Source organism: Mya arenaria, chromosome 8 (genome assembly GCF_026914265.1).
Source record: "Mya arenaria isolate MELC-2E11 chromosome 8, ASM2691426v1".
NCBI lineage: Eukaryota > Metazoa > Mollusca > Bivalvia > Myida > Myidae > Mya > Mya arenaria.
The window spans coordinates 55,863,711-55,883,942 of record NC_069129.1 but is presented as its reverse complement, the minus strand read 5'-3'; the positions used below and the strand labels follow the sequence as shown (position 1 = coordinate 55,883,942).

The following is a 20,232-nucleotide window of genomic DNA, read 5'->3' as shown; positions in this document are numbered from 1 at the left end:
GTTCTTCTAATTGCCATTGGTCGCTATAATTAAAAGAAAGATGGCCGTCTGTGTTGCTGTCATTGCAAAGGAGGTTGAAATTTTTCAAAGTTTATGATCCTTTTCGCTTTATTTGTCGACTTCACTGTTGATTTCAGTTCCTTTAATTGTTTTCTAACAATTATTAACGGATTTTTTTTAGAATATGTGTCAACAACAAGGATAAATTGTCTCTTATAGCTTATAATTTGGATAGGACATAAGGTTCGGATATGTAGCCATTGTACGACTTCATCAATGTAGCACAATTTGATAAAATTGATAATAAGTCGTCCTGAAAATGCAACCATAAAAAAACAGATATGAAGAAAACCTGCCTACCAAGTAAATCTGTGTCTTGTTTTATAACACCATCTCTGTGGCCTAGTGGTTAAGGCGTCCGCCTATGGAGTGGGAGGTAGTGGGTTCGATCCCTGGCTGTGTCATACCAAAAGGAGTTAAAAGTTGGTACAAGTAGCTCCCTTGGCTGGGGCTTGGCATTTAAAGGGTAGTGCTTGGAAAAGTGTTGTACTCAGTACTGGTTTAACCCAGAAAAGTTTTACTCTGTGTATCGGTGCTTTACACCAAGCACGTAAAAGAACCAAGGGGTTTCATCGATAAAAAGCTAGGGTATCGCACCTGGACTTCCTTGTATCCCACCACTGTCTCTTCCGCGTGCTGCTCCTTCAGCAAAAAAAAAGGTCCCTGTTGGAAATAAGTGCTTGCAAGGGTTATCCTTGACTGCAAGGTCTAAAGAAATACATACAGAAACAAAGGGAAAATGGAGAGGTTGTTTATCTTTGATTTTAAGGAAGTTCTTCATGTATGAAATGTTGCCCACTAAGTCATTGAATACCTACAGCCAGGGTTTTACAATAGACACAAAACCTAAGTTAACGAAACAATTTTTTCCACACACGATGACCCCAGGAAATGGACAAAAAATGTTAAAATGATATAAGTTTAAAAACAGTATGTAGTTAGTAAATTAAATAAGATACATTGTTGATTTTGTTTCCAGAACTACCCTTTATACATAAAGGCAGCATCGGCAGAAAATGAGTTAAAGTTCTACTACACGGTGCACACTTCACTAGATGTGATCGAGGAGAAGGTCAACAATGTCGGCAAGAATGCCAACGAATTACGAGAACTGTATCTTGGACTGTTGTATCCGACTGAAGATTATAAAGTGTATCCTTTCATTTTTAAAAATATTTTAACTTTCACCATTGAAATTTAAATGTTTTTTAACCATCATGTTACACTGAAATTCTTTTTGTTCAGATTACATAAGTTACAAGTATAAAATTTATTTCTCTTTATGACAAGTAAATGTATTTTACAAAAGAGGTGGATAGAATAAGAATACCATCATATAAGGCCAGTGTCACATGTGGATTGTGGATGCTGTCGCATCAGCTGTCTGCATCCTCTGTACGGTTACATAAAAAAGGACAAGTTATATATTGTTGGTTTCATTCCATGTTACCCCATGTGCATCCAATCCGCATTCCGCTAAAATCATGTCATAAAGCAAAATATACAGAGAATGAAACTTTTATTCTGTGTTTGTCCGATTTGAATATTTTCTACATGGAATTGAAACATTTTGATTAAGTCTGTAATTAATGATTTTATATAAAACATCTGATATGTGAAAATCAACTTTTGACATGAAATTGACTCTTTTAACTTTAGGATGATATTTCCTCTTCAATTTTTTCTGTTGTATTAATGTTTTTATTGACACATGAAATACGGCTTCATTTTAAAAAGTGTATGAGTAACACAGAATTAATGCTGACTTTGGATGTGGATGGCATGCACATGAAATATGGGCCTTACACATACATACTCTTAGCAGTTTAATACAGTCTGATTATTCTAACACGACGTAACTCACATGTACATGTGAAGTAAAATTTAGCCATTGGTTGTTTATTGCTTATCTTTCCTTAATAGATGTTAAGATATGGATATGTAACCAATACTAAAATAAAGTTTGTGATAGTTGTTGAATCATCCAACACAACATTACGGGATAATGAAATAAGAAGTGTGAGTAGATTCATACCTTTCTTACGGTCTAAATAATAGATGTATGATACTGAGAGCTCTTTGGAACAAGTACGGTAGGTGATAGTGTAGTAACATGTATGATAGGTAGTACTTGCAGTGTTTGATTGTAACATATACGTTAGGTGATAGTGTTTGATTTTAACTGGTACAGTGGTTGATGTTGTTTGATTGTAACATGTATACAAGATACTTTAGAATCTTTATTTAAAGTCGGGTATTCTAACAAGACACATTAGCTAAATGAGCTATTTTGCGACATTTATAACAAACATACATATCCTATCGAAACATAACAAAGAGCTGATGACCTGGAAATGTATGTTTTCAAGACATAGGACATTATTTAAAGATAAAATATATTATAATACAGTAACATTGTATTGCTTCATTGTATTATGGTATAGTTATGTAATGTACTTGAATGTTTCAGATGTTCAGAAAACTGCACAATGCTTATGTGGATATGGTGTGTAATCCTTTCTACATTCCTGGGGACTCTATATCCTCCAAGTAAGATATTGACAATAGAAGTTGTTCCATATTGGAGACTGTTTTCTGTGTTTTAATTTATGCATTCATTCTTGAAGACATGGCTCCATGCAATAAGTAGTGTTCGGAGAAATTACAGCAATATTTCCATATATACACACACAATTTATTGCAAGGTAAGGTTGACAATATGGTTCAAAATAGTTCATACACCAAACCCTTGTGATTGAACTAATAATACACTAGTGCTTCGTGCTTGATTTGTATAATTTCAATAACTTGGGCAGTGGTTTGAGAAACCATGACTTAGAGCACTCCATAGGGTGAGGTAACCACTACTTAGAGCACACAAGAGGGTGAAGTAACTATTACTTTGAGCACTTCAGAGGGTGAAGTAACTATTATTTATATCACTGCAGTGGATAAAGCATCTATTACTTAAAGCACTCCAGTGGGTGAAGTAACTATTACTTAAAGCACTCCAGGGTACTATGACAATTACTTAGAGCACTCCAGTGGGTTAAGTAACTATTACTTAAAGCACTCCAGGGTACTATAACAATTACATAGAGCACTCCAGCGGGTGAAGTAACTGTTACTTAAAGCACTCCAGTGGGTGAAGAAACTATTACTTAAAGCACTCCAGTGGGTTAAGTAACTATAACTTAAAGCACTCCAGGGTACTATAACAATTACTTAGAGCACTCCAGTGGGTGAAGAAACTATTACTTAAAGCACTCCAGTGGGTGAAGAAACTATTACTTAAAGCACTCCAGTGGGTTAAGTAACTATTACTTAAAGCACTCCAGGGTACTATAACAATTACTTAGAGCACTCCAGTGGGTGAAGTAACTATTACTTAAAGCACTCCAGTGGGTGAAGTAACTATTACTTAAAGCACTCCAGGGTACTATAACAATTACTTAGAGCACCCCAGTTGGTGAAGAAACAATTACTTAGAGCACCCCAGTGGGTGAAGAAACTATTACTTAGAGCACTCCAGGGTACTATAACAATTACTTAGAGCACTCCAGTGGGTGAAGTAACTATTACTTAAAGCACTCCAGGGTACTATGACAATTACTCAGAGCACCCCAGTGGGTGAAGAAACTATTACTTAAAGCACTCCAGTGGGTGAAGTAACTATTACTTAAAGCACTCCAGGGTACTATAACAATTACTTAGAGCACCCCAGTGGGTGAAGAAACAATTACTTAGAGCACCCTAGTGGGTGAAGTAACTATTACTTAGAGCACTCCAGTGGGTGAAGTAACTATTACTTAAAGCACTCCAGGGTACTATAACAATTACTTAGAGCACCCCAGTGGGTGAAGAAACAATTACTTAGAGCACCCTAGTGGGTGAAGAAACAATTACTTAGAGCACTCCAGTGGGTGAAGTAACTATTACTTAAAGCACTCCAGGGTACTATAACAATTACTTAGAGCACTCCAGTGGGTGAAGAAACTATTACTTAGAGCACTCCAGTGGGTTAAGTAACTATTACTTAAAGCACTCCAGGGTACTATAACAATTACTTAGAGCACTCCAGTGGGTGAAGAAACAATTACTTAGAGCACCCTAGTGGGTGAAGAAACAATTACTTAGAGCACTCCAGTGGGTGAAGTAACTATTACTTAAAGCACTCCAGGGTACTATAACAATTACTTAGAGCACCCCAGTGGGTGAAGAAACTATTACTTAGAGCACCCTAGTGGGTGAAGAAACTATTACTTAGAGCACTCCAGTGGGTTAAGTAACTATTACTTAAAGCACTCCAGGGTACAATAACAATTACTTAGAGCACCCCAGTGGGTGAAGAAACTATTACTTAGAGCACTCCAGTGGGTTAAGTAACTATTACTTAAAGCACTCCAGGGTACTATAACAATTACTTAGAGCACTCCAGTTGGTGAAGAAACAATTACTTAGAGCACCCTAGTGGGTGAAGAAACAATTACTTAGAGCACTCCAGTGGGTGAAGTAACTATTACTTAAAGCACTCCAGGGTACTATAACAATTACTTAGAGCACCCCAGTGGGTGAAGAAACAATTACTTAGAGCACCCTAGTGGGTGAAGAAACTATTACTTAGAGCACTCCAGTGGGTTAAGTAACTATTACTTAAAGCACTCCAGGGTACTATAACAATTAATTAGAGCACTCCAGTGGGTGAATAAACTATTACTTAAAGCACTCCAGGGTACTATAACAATTACTTAGAGCACTCCAGTGGGTGAAGTAACTATTACTTAAAGCACTCCAGGGTACTATAACAATTACTTAGAGCACCCCAGTGGGTGAAGAAACTATTACTTAGAGCACTCCAGTGGGTGAAGTAACTATTACTTAAAGCACTCCAGGGTACTATAACAATTACTTAGAGCACTCCAGTGGGTGAAGTAACTATTACTTAAAGCACTCCAGGGTACTATAACAATTACTTAGAGCACTCCAGTGGGTGAAGTAACTATTACTTAAAGCACTCCAGGGTACTATAACAATTACTTAGAGCACCCCAGTGGGTGAAGAAACTATTACTTAGAGCACTCCAGTGGGTGAAGTAACTATTACTTAAAGCACTCCAGGGTACTATAACAATTACGTAGAGCACTCCAGTGGGTGAAGTAACTATTACTTAAAGCACTCCAGGGTACTATAACAATTACTTAGAGCACCCCAGTGGGTGAAGAAACTATTACTTAGAGCACTCCAGTGGGTGAAGAAACTATTACTTAGAGCACTCCAGTGGGTGAAGAAACTATTACTTAGAGCACTCCAGTGGGTGAAGTAACTATTACTTAGAGCACTCCAGGGTACTATAACAATTACTTAGAGCACTCCAGTGGGTGAAGTAACTATTATTTAAAGCACTCCAGGGTACTATAACAATTACTTAAAGCACCCCAGTGGGTGAAGAAACTATTACTTAAAGCACTCCAGGGTACTATAACTATTACTTAGAGCACCCCAGTGGGTGAAGAAACTATTACTTAGAGCACTCCAGTGGGTGAAGTAACTATTACTTAGAGCACTCCAGGGTACTATAACAATTACTTAGAGCACTCCAGTGGGTGAAGTAACTATTACTTAAAGCACTCCAGGGTACTATAACAATTACTTAGAGCACCCCAGTGGGTGAAGAAACTATTACTTAGAGCACTCCAGTGGGTGAAGTAACTATTACTTAAAGCACTCCAGGGTACTATAACAATTACTTAGAGCACTCCAGTGGGTGAAGAAACTATTACTTAGAGCACTCCAGTGGGTGAAGTAACTATTACTTAAAGCACTCCAGGGTACTATAACAATTACTTAGAGCACTCCAGTGGGTGAAGTAACTATTACTTAAAGCACTCCAGGGTACTATAACAATTACTTAGAGCACTCCAGTGGGTGAAGTAACTATTACTTAAAGCACTCCAGTGGGTTAAGTAACTATTACTTAAAGCACTCCAGGGTACTATAACAATTACTTAGAGCACTCCAGTGGGTGAAGTAACTATTACTAAGCACTCCAGGGTACTATAACAATTACTTAGAGCACCCTAGTGGGTGAAGAAACTATTACTTAGAGCACCCCAGTGGGTGAAGTAACTATTACTTAAAGCACTCCAGGGTACTATAACAATTACTTAGAGCACTCCAGTGGGTGAAGAAACTATTACTTAAAGCACTCCAGGGTACTATAACAATTACTTAGAGCACCCCAGTGGGTGAAGAAACAATTACTTAGAGCACCCTAGTGGGTGAAGAAACTATTACTTAGAGCACTCCAGTGGGTTAAGTAACTATTACTTAAAGCACTCCAGGGTACTATAACAATTACTTAGAGCACTCCAGGGGGTGAAGAAACTATTACTTAAGGCACTCCAGGGTACTATAACAATTACTTAGAGCACCCCAGTGGGTGAAGTAACTATTACTTAGAGCACCCCAGTGGGTGAAGAAACTATTACTTAAAGCACTCCAGGGTACTATAACAATTACTTAAAGCACTCCAGTGGGTGAAGTAACTATTACTTAAAGCACTCCAGTGGGTGAAGAAACTATTACTTAAAGCACTCCAGTGGGTGAAGTAACTATTACTTAAAGCACTCCAGGGTACTATAACAATTACTTAGAGCACCCCAGTGGGTGAAGAAACTATTACTTAAAGCACTCCAGTGGGTGAAGTAACTATTACTTAAAGCACTCCAGGGTACTATAACAATTACTTAGAGCACTCCAGTGGGTGAAGAAACTATTACTTAGAGCACTCCAGTGGGTTAAGTAACTATTACTTAAAGCACTCCAGTGGGTGAAGAAACTATTACTTAAAGCACTCCAGTGGGTGAAGAAACTATTACTTAAAGCACTCCAGTGGGTGAAGAAACTATTACTTAAAGCACTCCAGTGGGTGAAGAAACTATTACTTAAAGCACTCCAGGGTACTATAACTATTACTTAAAGCACTCCAGTGGGTGAAGTAACTATTACTTAAAGCACTCCAGGGTACTATAACAATTACTTAGAGCACTCCAGTGGGTGAAGAAACTATTACTTAGAGCACTCCAGTGGGTTAAGCAACTATTACTTAGAGCACTCCAGGGTACTATAACAATTACTTAAAGCACTCCAGTGGGTGAAGTAACTATTACTTAAAGCACTACAGGGTACTATAACAATTACTTAAAGCACTCCAGTTGGTGAAGTAACTATTACTTAAAGCACTCCAGGGTACTATAACAATTACTTAAAGCACTCCAGTGGGTGAAGTAACTATTACTTAGAGCACCCCAGTGGGTGAAGAAACTATTACTTAAAGCACTCCAGTGGGTGAAGTAACTATTACTTAAAGCACTCCAGGGTACTATAACAGTTACTTAAAGCACTCCAGTGGGTGAAGAAACTATTACTTAGAGCACTCCAGTGGGTTAAGTAACTATTACTTAGAGCACTCCAGGGTACTATAACAATTACTTAAAGCACCCCAGTGGGTGAAGTAACTATTACTTAAAGCACTCCAGGGTACTATAACAATTACTTAGAGCACTCCAGTGGGTGAAGTAACTATTACTTAAAGCACTCCAGGGTACTATAACAATTACTTAAAGCACTCCAGTTGGTGAAGTAACTATTACTTAAAGCACTCCAGGGTACTATAACAATTACTTAAAACACTCCAGTGGGTGAAGTAACTATTACTTAGAGCACCCCAGTGGGTGAAGAAACTATTACTTAAAGCACTCCAGGGTACTATAACAATTACTTAAAGCACTCCAGTTGGTGAAGTAACTATTACTTAAAGCACTTCAGGGTACTATAACAATTACTTAAAGCACTCCAGTGGGTGAAGTAACTATTACTTAAAGCACTCCAGTGGGTGAAGAAACTATTACTTAGAGCACTCCAGTGGGTTAAGTAACTATTACTTAGAACACTCCAGGGTACTATAACAATTACTTAAAGCACTCCAGTTGGTGAAGTAACTATTACTTAGAGCACTCCAGTGGGTTAAGTAACTATTACTTAGAGCACTCCAGGGTACTATAACAATTACTTAAAGCACTCCAGTTGGTGAAGTAACAATTACTTAAAGCACTCCAGTGGGTGAAGTAACTATTACTTAGAGCACCCCAGTGGGTGAAGAAACTATTACTTAGAGCACTCCAGTGGGTGAAGAAACTATTACTTAGAGCACTCCAGTGGGTGAAGAAACTATTACTTAGAGCACTCCAGTGGGTGAAGTAACTATTACTTAGAGCACTCCAGGGTACTATAACAATTACTTAGAGCACTCCAGTGGGTGAAGTAACTATTATTTAAAGCACTCCAGGGTACTATAACAATTACTTAAAGCACCCCAGTGGGTGAAGAAACTATTACTTAAAGCACTCCAGGGTACTATAACTATTACTTAGAGCACCCCAGTGGGTGAAGAAACTATTACTTAGAGCACTCCAGTGGGTGAAGTAACTATTACTTAAAGCACTCCAGGGTACTATAACAATTACTTAGAGCACCCCAGTGGGTGAAGAAACTATTACTTAGAGCACTCCAGTGGGTGAAGTAACTATTACTTAAAGCACTCCAGGGTACTATAACAATTACTTAGAGCACTCCAGTGGGTGAAGAAACTATTACTTAGAGCACTCCAGTGGGTGAAGTAACTATTACTTAAAGCACTCCAGGGTACTATAACAATTACTTAGAGCACTCCAGTGGGTGAAGTAACTATTACTTAAAGCACTCCAGGGTACTATAACAATTACTTAGAGCACTCCAGTGGGTGAAGTAACTATTACTTAAAGCACTCCAGTGGGTTAAGTAACTATTACTTAAAGCACTCCAGGGTACTATAACAATTACTTAGAGCACTCCAGTGGGTGAAGTAACTATTACTAAGCACTCCAGGGTACTATAACAATTACTTAGAGCACCCTAGTGGGTGAAGAAACTATTACTTAGAGCACCCCAGTGGGTGAAGTAACTATTACTTAAAGCACTCCAGGGTACTATAACAATTACTTAGAGCACTCCAGTGGGTGAAGAAACTATTACTTAAAGCACTCCAGGGTACTATAACAATTACTTAGAGCACCCCAGTGGGTGAAGAAACAATTACTTAGAGCACCCTAGTGGGTGAAGAAACTATTACTTAGAGCACTCCAGTGGGTTAAGTAACTATTACTTAAAGCACTCCAGGGTACTATAACAATTACTTAGAGCACTCCAGGGGGTGAAGAAACTATTACTTAAGGCACTCCAGGGTACTATAACAATTACTCAGAGCACCCCAGTGGGTGAAGTAACTATTACTTAGAGCACCCCAGTGGGTGAAGAAACTATTACTTAAAGCACTCCAGGGTACTATAACAATTACTTAAAGCACTCCAGTGGGTGAAGTTACTATTACTTAAAGCACTCCAGTGGGTGAAGAAACTATTACTTAAAGCACTCCAGTGGGTGAAGTAACTATTACTTAAAGCACTCCAGGGTACTATAACAATTACTTAGAGCACCCCAGTGGGTGAAGAAACTATTACTTAAAGCACTCCAGTTGGTGAAGTAACTATTACTTAAAGCACTTCAGGGTACTATAACAATTACTTAGAGCATTCCAGTGGGTGAAGAAACTATTACTTAGAGCACTCCAGTGGGTTAAGTAACTATTACTTAAAGCACTCCAGTGGGTGAAGAAACTATTACTTAAAGCACTCCAGTGGGTGAAGAAACTATTACTTAAAGCACTCCAGTGGGTGAAGAAACTATTACTTAAAGCACTCCAGTGGGTGAAGAAACTATTACTTAAAGCACTCCAGGGTACTATAACAATTACTTAAAGCACTCCAGTGGGTGAAGTAACTATTACTTAAAGCACTCCAGGGTACTATAACAATTACTTAGAGCACTCCAGTGGGTGAAGAAACTATTACTTAGAGCACTCCAGTGGGTTAAGTAACTATTACTTAGAGCACTCCAGGGTACTATAACAATTACTTAAAGCACTCCAGTGGGTGAAGTAACTATTACTTAAAGCACTCCAGGGTACTATAACAATTTCTTAAAGCACACCAGTTGGTGAAGTAACTATTACTTAAAGCACTCCAGGGTACTATAACAATTACTTAAAGCACTCCAGTGGGTGAAGTAACTATTACTTAGAGCACCCCAGTGGGTGAAGAAACTATTACTTAAAGCACTCCAGGGTACTATAACAATTACTTAAAGCACTCCAGTTGGTGAAGTAACTATTACTTAAAGCACTCCAGGGTACTATAACAATTGCTTAAAGCACTCCAGTGGGTGAAGTAACTATTACTTAAAGCACTCCAGTGGGTGAAGAAACTATTACTTAGAGCACTCCAGTGGGTTAAGTAACTATTACTTAGAGCACTCCAGGGTACTATAACAATTACTTAAAGCACCCCAGTGGGTGAAGTAACTATTACTTAAAGCACTCCAGGGTACTATAACAATTACTTAGAGCACTCCAGTGGGTGAAGTAACTATTACTTAAAGCACTCCAGGGTACTATAACAATTACTTAAAGCACTCCAGTTGGTGAAGTAACTATTACTTAAAGCACTCCAGGGTACTATAACAATTACTTAAAGCACTCCAGTGGGTGAAGTAACTATTACTTAGAGCACCCCAGTGGGTGAAGAAACTATTACTTAAAGCACTCCAGGGTACTATAATAATTACTGAAAGCACTCCAGTTGGTGAAGTAACTATTACTTAAAGCACTCCAGGGTACTATAACAATTACTTAAAGCACTCCAGTGGGTGAAGTAACTATTGCTTAAAGCACTCCAGTGGGTGAAGAAACTATTACTTAGAGCACTCCAGTGGGTTAAGTAACTATTACTTAGAGCACTCCAGGGTACTATAACAATTACTTAAAGCACTCCAGTTGGTGAAGTGACAATTACTTAAAGCACTCCAGTGGGTGAAGTAACTATTACTTAGAGCACCCCAGTGGGTGAAGAAACTATTACTTAAAGCACTCAAGGGTACTATAACAATTACTTAAAGCACTCCAGTGGGTTAAGTAACTATTACTTAAAGCACTCAAGGGTACTATAACAATTACTTAAAGCACTCCAGTTGGTGAAGTAACTATTACTTAAAGCACTCCAGGGTACTATAACAATTACTTAAAGCACTCCAGTGGGTGAAGTAACTATTACTTAAAGCACTCCAGGGTACTATAACAATTACTTAGAGCACTCCAGTGGGTGAAGTAACTATTACTTAAAGCACTCCAGGGTACTATAACAATTACTTAAAGCACTCCAGTGGGTGAAGAAACAATTACTTAAAGCACTCCAGTGGGTTAAGTAACTATTACTTAAAGCACTCCAGTGGGTGAAGAAACTATTACTTAAAGCACTCCAGTGGGTGAAGAAACTATTACTTAAAGCACTCCAGTGGGTGAAGAAACTATTACTTAAAGCACTCCAGTGGGTTAAGTTACTATTACTTATAGCACTCCAGGGTACTATAACAATTACTGAGAGCACTCCAGTGGGTGAAGTAACTATTACTTAAAGCACTCCAGGGTACTATAACAATTACTTAGAGCACCCCAGTGGGTGAAGAAACTATTACTTAAAGCACTCCAGTTGGTTAAGTAACTATTACTTATAGCACTCCAGGGTACTATGACAATTACTTAAAGCACTCCAGTGGGTGAAGTAACTATTACTTAAAGCACTCCAGGGTACTATAACAATTACTCAGAGCACTCCAGTGGGTGAAGTAACTATTACTTAAAGCACTCCAGTGGGTTAAGTAACTATTACTTAAAGCACTCCAGTGGGTGAAGAAACTATTACTTAAAGCACTCCAGTGGGTGAAGAAACTATTACTTAAAGCACTCCAGTGGGTGAAGTAACTATTACTTAAAGCACTCCAGGGTACTATAACAGTTACTTAAAGCACTACAGTGGGTGAAGAAACAATTACTTAAAGCACTCCAGTGGGTTAAGTAACTATTACTTAAAGCACTCCAGTGGGTGAAGAAACTATTACTTAAAGCACTCCAGTGGGTGAAGAAACTATTACTTAGAGCACTCCAGTGGGTTAAGTAACTATTACTTAAAGCACTCCAGGGTACTATAACAATTACTTAGAGCACTCCAGTGGGTTAAGTAACTATTACTTAGAGCACCCCAGTGGGTGAAGTAACTATTACTTAAAGCACTCCAGGGTACTATAACAATTACTTAGAGCACCCCAGTGGGTGAAGAAACTATTACTTAGAGCATTCCAGTAGGTTAAGTAACTATTACTTAGAGCACTCCAGGGTACTATGACAATTACTTAGAGCACTCCAGTGGGTGAAGTAACTATTACTTAAAGCACTCCAGGGTACTATAACAATTACTTAGAGCACCCCAGTGGGTGAAGAAACTATTACTTAAAGCACTCCAGTGGGTGAAGAAACTATTACTTAAAGCACTCCAGTGGGTGAAGAAACTATTACTTAAAGCACTCCAGTGGGTGAAGTAACTATTACTTAAAGCACTCTAGGGTACTATAACAATTACTTAGAGCACCCCAGTGGGTGAAGAAACTATTACTTAAAGCACTCCAGGGTACTATGACAATTACTTAAAGCACTCCAGTGGGTGAAGTAACTATTACTTAAAGCACTCCAGGGTACTATAACAATTACTTAGAGCACCCCAGTGGGTGAAGAAACTATTACTTAAAGCACTCCAGGGTACTATAACAATTACTTAGAGCACTCCAGTGGGTTAAGTAACTATTACTTAAAGCACTCCAGGGTACTATGACAATTACTTAAAGCACTCCAGTGGGTGAAGTAACTATTACTTAAAGCACTCCAGGGTACTATAACAATTACTTAGAGCACCCCAGTGGGTGAAGAAACTATTACTTAAAGCACTCCAGTGGGTTAAGTAACTATTACTTAAAGCACTCCAGTGGGTGAAGAAACTATTACTTAAAGCACTCCAGTGGGTGAAGAAACTATTACTTAAAGCACTCCAGTGGGTTAAGAAACTATTACTTAAAGCACTCCAGTGGGTGAAGAAACTATTACTTAAAGCACTCCAGTGGGTTTAGTAACTATTACTTAAAGCACTCCAGGGTACTATAACAATTACTTAGAGCACTCCAGTGGGTGAAGTAACTATTACTTAAAGCACTCCAGGGTACTATAACAATTACTTAGAGCACTCCAGTGGGTGAAGTAACTATTACTTAAAGCACTCCAGGGTACTATAACAATTAATTAAAGCACCCCAGTGGGTGAAGTAACTATTACTTAAAGCACTCCAGTGGGTGAAGTAACTATTACTTAAAGCACTCCAGGGTACTATAACAATTACTTAAAGCACTCCAGTGGGTGAAGTAACTATTACTTAAAGCACTCCAGTGGGTGAAGTAACTATTACTTAAAGCACTCCAGGGTACTATAACAATTACTTAGAGCACTCCAGTTGGTGAAGAAACTATTACTTAAAGCACTCCAGTGGGTGAAGTAACTATTACTTAAAGCACTCCAGGGTACTATAACAATTACTTAGAGCACCCCAGTGGGTGAAGTAACTATTACTTAAAGCACTCCAGGGTACTATAACAATTACTTAGAGCACCCCAGTGGGTGAAGAAACTATTACTTAAAGCACTCCAGTGGGTGAAGAAACTATTACTTAAAGCACTCCAGTGGGTGAAGAAACTATTACTTAAAGCACTCCAGTGGGTGAAGTAACTATTACTTAAAGCACTCCAGGGTACTATAACAATTACTTAAAGCACTCCAGTGGGTGAAGAAACAATTACTTAAAGCACTCCAGTGGGTTAAGTAACTATTACTTAAAGCACTCCAGTGGGTGAAGAAACTATTACTTAAAGCACTCCAGTGGGTGAAGAAACTATTACTTAAAGCACTCCAGTGGGTTAAGTAACTATTACTTAAAGCACTCCAGGGTACTATAACAATTACTTAGAGCACTCCAGTGGGTTAAGTAACTATTACTTAGAGCACCCCAGTGGGTGAAGTAACTATTACTTAAAGCACTCCAGGGTACTATAACAATTACTTAGAGCACCCCAGTGGGTGAAGAAACTATTACTTAGAGCACTCCAGTGGGTGAAATAACTATTACTTAAAGCACTCCAGGGTACTATGACAATTACTTAGAGCACCCCAGTGGGTGAAGAAACTATTACTTAAAGCACTCCAGTGGGTGAAGAAACTATTACTTAAAGCACTCCAGTGGGTGAAGAAACTATTACTTAAAGCACTCCAGTGGGTGAAGTAACTATTACTTAAAGCACTCCAGGGTACTATAACAATTACTTAGAGCACCCCAGTGGGTGAAGAAACTATTACTTAAAGCACTCCAGTGGGTTAAGTAACTATTACTTAAAGCACTCCAGTGGGTGAAGAAACTATTACTTAAAGCACTCCAGTGGGTGAAGAAACTATTACTTAAAGCACTCCAGTGGGTTAAGAAACTATTACTTAAAGCACTCCAGTGGGTGAAGAAACTATTACTTAAAGCACTCCAGTGGGTTTAGTAACTATTACTTAAAGCACTCCAGGGTACTATAACAATTACTTAGAGCACCCCAGTGGGTGAAGTAACTATTACTTAAAGCACTCCAGGGTACTATAACAATTACTTAGAGCACCCCAGTGGGTGAAGTAACTATTACTTAAAGCACTCCAGTGGGTTAAGTAACTATTACTTAAAGCACTCCAGGGTACTATAACAATTACTTAGAGCACCTCAGTGGGTGAAGTAACTATTACTTAAAGCACTCCAGGGTACTATGACAATTACTCAGAGCACCCCAGTGGGTGAAGTAACTATTACTTAAAGCACTCCAGGGTACTATAACAATTACTTAGAGCACCCCAGTGGGTGAAGAAACTATTACTTAAAGCACTCCAGTGGGTTAAGTAACTATTACTTAAAGCACTCCAGGGTACTATGACAATTACTTAAAGCACTCCAGTGGGTGAAGTAACTATTACTTAAAGCACTCCAGGGTACTATAACAATTACTTAGAGCACCCCAGTGGGTGAAGTAACTATTACTTAAAGCACTCCAGTGGGTGAAGTAACTATTACTTAAAGCACTCCAGGGTACTATAACAATTACTTAGAGCACCCCAGTGGGTGAAGAAACTATTACTTAGAGCACTCCAGTGGGTTAAGTAACTATTACTTAAAGCACTCCAGGGTACTATAACAATTACTTAGAGCACCCCAGTGGGTGAAGAAACTATTACTTAAAGCACTCCAGTGGGTGAAGTAACTATTACTTAAAGCACTCCAGGGTACTGTGACAATTACTTAAAGCACTCCAGTGGGTGAAGTAACTATTACTTAAAGCACTCCAGGGTACTATAACAATTACTTAGAGCACCCCAGTGGGTGAAGAAACAATTACTTAGAGCACCCCAGTGGGTGAAGAAACTATTACTTAGAGCACTCCAGTGGGTTAAGTAACTATTACTTAAAGCACTCCAGGGTACTATAACAATTACTTAAAGCACTCCAGTGGGTGAAGAAACAATTACTTAGAGCACCCCAGTGGGTGAAGAAACTATTACTTAGAGCACTCCAGTGGGTTAAGTAACTATTACTTAAAGCACTCCAGGGTACTATGACAATTACTTAGAGCAATCCAGTGGGTGAAGTAGCTATTACTTAAAGCACTCCAGGGTACTATAACAATTACTTAGAGCACTCCAGTGGGTGAAGAAACTATTACTTAGAGCACTCCAGTGGGTTAAGTAACTATTACTTAAAGCACTCCAGGGTACTATGACAATTACTTAGAGCACTCCAGTGGGTGAAGTAACTATTACTTAAAGCACTCCAGGGTACTATAACAATTACTTAGAGCACCCCAGTGGGTGAAGAAACTATTACTTAGAGCACCCCAGTGGGTGAAGAAACTATTACTTAGAGCACTCTGGTGGATGAAGCAGCTATTACATAGAGCACTCCAGTGGGTGAAGTAACTATTACTTAAAGAACTCCATTGGGTTAAGTAACTATTACTTAAAGAACTCCAGTGGGTTAAGTAACTACAATCATGTATTAATTAAAGCACTCCATTGGGTGAAGTTACTATTACTTAAGGCACTCCAGTGGGCACAATTAGAATTACTAAGAGCACCCAAGTGGAAAGCTTACTTAACACAATCTCAAAACTCATTATTCCATCAAAACATTTAATGTGATTCGAAAAATGTGGTTTCAATAATACATATTTTTATCTATTTGAAATACCTTATATCGCTTTAATTGAGAAATAACAGATTATCTAAAATGCCTCATAGCATAAAAAAATGTGTTTCAGTAATGTTGAAAAGTTTAACAAAATCTTTCTTTGATTGTGTTGTTGTTTTTTGTTTTAAAGCTGCACACTCACAGATTTACCATTTTTACAACTTTTTTATTTTTTGTCCTGGAAAGAGCATTTTTTTGCGTAAATATCTGCAAACCAGTGATATTAGATTACTGACAAAAGATCAGCTCATAGATTTGCATATGTTCGTTCGAAAATTAAGGTTTTATGGCTTAAACCGTTACTAACGGTTTAAGAAAAATGCATAAAACATCAATTTTTTAACCTAAATATGAAAATCTGCGATCTAATTTTTTGTCAGCACTCTTATATAACTGGTTTTCATGGACTTTCACAAAAATTTGCTCGTTCCAAGACAAAAAATAAAAAAATTGTCAAAACGTTCAATCTGTGAGAGTGCAGCTTTAAAACTCACTGTACACCAGTTAATGTATTATTGTGTGTATTTCAGGACATTCAATAGCACTGTGCTGTCCATGGTGCAGGAGTGATTGTTGACAGACATGAGGTAGCTGTAGTGATGGCTCGATGATCAATGTAATCAAATAATCGTCAATGGGTGTACACAACCAGCAATTATCATTTGTGGTCATTAGTGATTAACTTTCTTCTAACTTTATACATAAGTTGACATAAATTATGTGTACAATGTTATTTGTTGAGTATTAGCAGCATGTTCCCAAATTGATGCTATGAATGCACCTGCTTAATTTAATCCAATAAATTGGTCCTATTTTCATACAGTGTTGCAATTAGCATAAAAAGTTTAAGTCATTCCTATGTTAAATACAAAATACCCTATCAAATACTTCTGATTCAATGTAGTTTTTTTTAGTTTTTTGTCCTTATAACCATACATGTTTAAAGGACCACAATATAGGTTGATGATAAAATTTATTTGTTTAGTTAGAATGCATGATTCTGTTTATCTCATTTGAGTTAAATGCTGAAACCAAAAATTTCATATGATTGAGATTCAGATAAAAAATATATATATGTGATATTTGGCTCTTTTTTAACTGTGGAATTTGTGGATATACAGCATATATAGCAACGAATTAAAAAAAACACATTAATAAACGCTAATCTTGTTTTATCTGTACCTAAATGCATTGTTTTGTTTTGATCATAAAAGTTTAACGTGTAAAACGTGATAATGCATTCAAAATCATCTTTAGGCCTTCTTCAATAAGAGGTGTTGAATTTAATAAATAGTACGCACAAAACAAAAGTAAGAGTATTTAGCAAGATATATACCAAGATTATTAGGCTTAAAAAAAAAAATGTCTGTTTCGGGTAACCCGACCCTACCTATAAAAATGCGCCGACCCTAACTCTTTTTTTTTTCATTTCTGAGCAAAAAAATACTCGTTAGTGAATAGAGAGTTACGAAGGGCGGATAAATGCAGATTTTAATCAGAATTATTGTTTATATGATAAAACAAAGTCAGGCAATGACAGTAATGTAGGAAAGACTGCCATTTGTAAGAAAACACTCTGAACTTACGACAGATTTAGAAAAAAAAAAAAAAAAAATCCCTACCTACCCTACCTAGAAATTTTGGGAAAGTTACCCTAAACAAACAATTTTATTTTATTTTGGCCTTACATGTTATTCCTATTTGGCCATAAAAATATATAAGATTTTTAAATGTTTATAAAATTGAATGTGTTACTTCAATATTGCTATTTCATGTATTGGAAATTATTTTGTAAATTCATTCAGAACATTTTCATGTGATGTTTTTTTTTTATTTGACAAGTGGCTATAGTGGTATTATATACTCCTACAGTATAACAAAAGGCCATTCTTTCTAAAAACTAGTGTTCTCATGATTTCTACTTGTCTGCAGAATGTAACGAGTCTTGACAGAATTGTTATTATCACAAATACCTTCGTTTATGAGGATACTAAAAAACCTGCACTACATGTTAAAAACCATTGTTCTTTTTCCAACCACTGTTCATGTTCATAGTTAATGTTTAAGTTGCAAGAAGTCATCAACTTAATGTACAATGGATTTATTTATAGCTAATCTGTTGGTCCGAGGTATTGTCATAGCCTTGGTGTCATCATCATTGGTAGTGTCCTGCAAAAGCCTTGACCTTGGCTACAGCTCCAAGATATTCAAATGAAAATTGTTGCAATACATGTTTGCCAGCGACAATATGGTCATGAATAGCAAGGGCCATACCTCTGGGTTTAATATCTGTATTGAGTTATGCCCCTTTAAGACTGAAATCAACAGATAAGCATTGGCTTTAGTTTCGCAGCACCTATTGTCATTAATTATCACAGTTACAATATAAATCTGTTTGAAATGTGCAATATTTTTAATAAATGTACAACCTGGTTTATATGAGTATTTTGTGATTTCTTTTTCCATTAATTTGTCTATAAAAGTCATAAAACTTGCCATTGGTCATTGGATGGTTTCCAATGAAACATGTAAATGGGTCAAAGGTCAAGGTCACAATTAACATTTGAAGAAAAATATCAGTAATAAAGACCTTGATCTTGAATCTAACTTCTAGATGACTCTTAGTGAGTATCATAAGCTATTTGACTTGTCTAAGGTTAGTCGGATAGGGGCAACATGAAAGGATTTTCACGTATACTCGGACATGTATACAGTATAGATCACAAGCCATGATACATATAGAAAGGGTCATTCTCTGATTGGCATGTATATTTGTTTATATTCATAATCTAAGAAATACAGGATGAATTATGCTTTTTAACTGGGTAACTTAAAATAAAAAACTGTTGACAAAAATAACTTTGTTCAAGAGAATGTCCCATCACCGGTAACAAGAAGAAGAAACATTGAAATTAAAACAAATTCCGTTTCAACATTAACAACTTCTGATATTAACAATTTTGTTTATTCACGTATATTACAGTGTACATAAAACCACCCGTAACTGGGTATTTAATATATATCAGCACTTGTACCATGACTCTTTTGAGCGATCTTTAATATCTCCGCGATAGTATCCACCTGCAAAGTAAGAGGTCATGGGAACAATCCCTGCCAGATGTACCATAATCTGTTCAATATTGCACCCAACGTGACATTTTGAGGTGTCCATGTCCTAGTAGAATTCAGCTTGGCTTCTGATACATAAGACGAGGATTTAAATGCAACAATACCTATAAATGAAGATTAGAATCTATATTATCTATAAATGTTGTTTTTTCATCAAAAGTCTTGTCATTCATAGAATAGTCTTATTACTTAGTTTAGGATAATGAAAAGTTGCATTTCAGTGACAATGCCACATCAAGTTAAAACAATTCTAGTTGTCAATACTGAAGTCAAACACATTGATATGAAAGTCACATTAGAGTCAATTTTTAAGGCAATACGAAAAGACGTGTTTGAAAAGACATGTTTTTGACAGTTTATTTCCTGATTCTGTTTAAGGGCCGGCAGCGACACAAGTTAAAAAAATCAATTTCTATTCACTTTTGCAGTTCAATACCTAACAAGCATGATTCATATATCCGTTGCAACACGAAAAGCTGTAATTAAGAGTGGAGCAATTTTTACGAAATAATATTTTATCTGATTTTGGATTACAAAGCATTTACCTTTTCCCCGAAAACTTCTGAATACACAAATAATATGTTGATGAATCAAATTTTCAGAACTGCCCAGTCAATAATGTCTTTGGCTTTGTATTGATTGCAGCTATTTTAAAAGATATACATGCATTTTTGTAACCTGGAAATAAATTTCATCAACTATTTTTCTGACTAACTTTCTTATTTCACAAGATATCATCAAAAACTCT

The 20,232-nt window shown here is 37.1% G+C and overlaps 1 protein-coding gene across 2 annotated transcripts; it reads left to right on the top strand.

Annotated features, from left to right (window-relative positions):
• Positions 1–29: 29 nt before the first annotated feature.
• Positions 30–18,790, top strand: LOC128242707 (trafficking protein particle complex subunit 2-like protein). Of its 2 annotated transcripts, XR_008262674.1 has the most exons (6): positions 30–73; positions 1,040–1,212; positions 1,992–2,079; positions 2,531–2,610; positions 16,886–18,484; positions 18,559–18,790. XR_008262674.1 is itself a non-coding variant. In XM_052959968.1 (5 exons), exons 1-5 carry the CDS (start codon positions 41–43, stop codon positions 16,923–16,925), a joined length of 414 nt encoding a protein of 137 aa, XP_052815928.1. In that variant the 5' UTR covers positions 30–40; the 3' UTR covers positions 16,926–18,790. The 2 variants fall into 2 exon arrangements, 1 of the variants encoding a protein (XP_052815928.1); XM_052959968.1 differs by having other exon boundaries at positions 16,886–18,790.
• The last annotated feature ends 1,442 nt before the right edge of the window (positions 18,791–20,232 follow it).

Excerpts from the sequence above, each read along its gene's own strand:
- LOC128242707 (XM_052959968.1), top strand. The coding sequence starts at position 41 with ATGGCCGTCTGTGTTGCTGTCATTGCAAAGGAG. Across the intron at positions 1,213-1,991 it reads CCGACTGAAGATTATAAAGT|ATATGGATATGTAACCAATA; the intron begins GTATCCTTTCAT and ends ATAGATGTTAAG. Across the intron at positions 2,080-2,530 it reads GGGATAATGAAATAAGAAGT|ATGTTCAGAAAACTGCACAA; the intron begins GTGAGTAGATTC and ends TGAATGTTTCAG.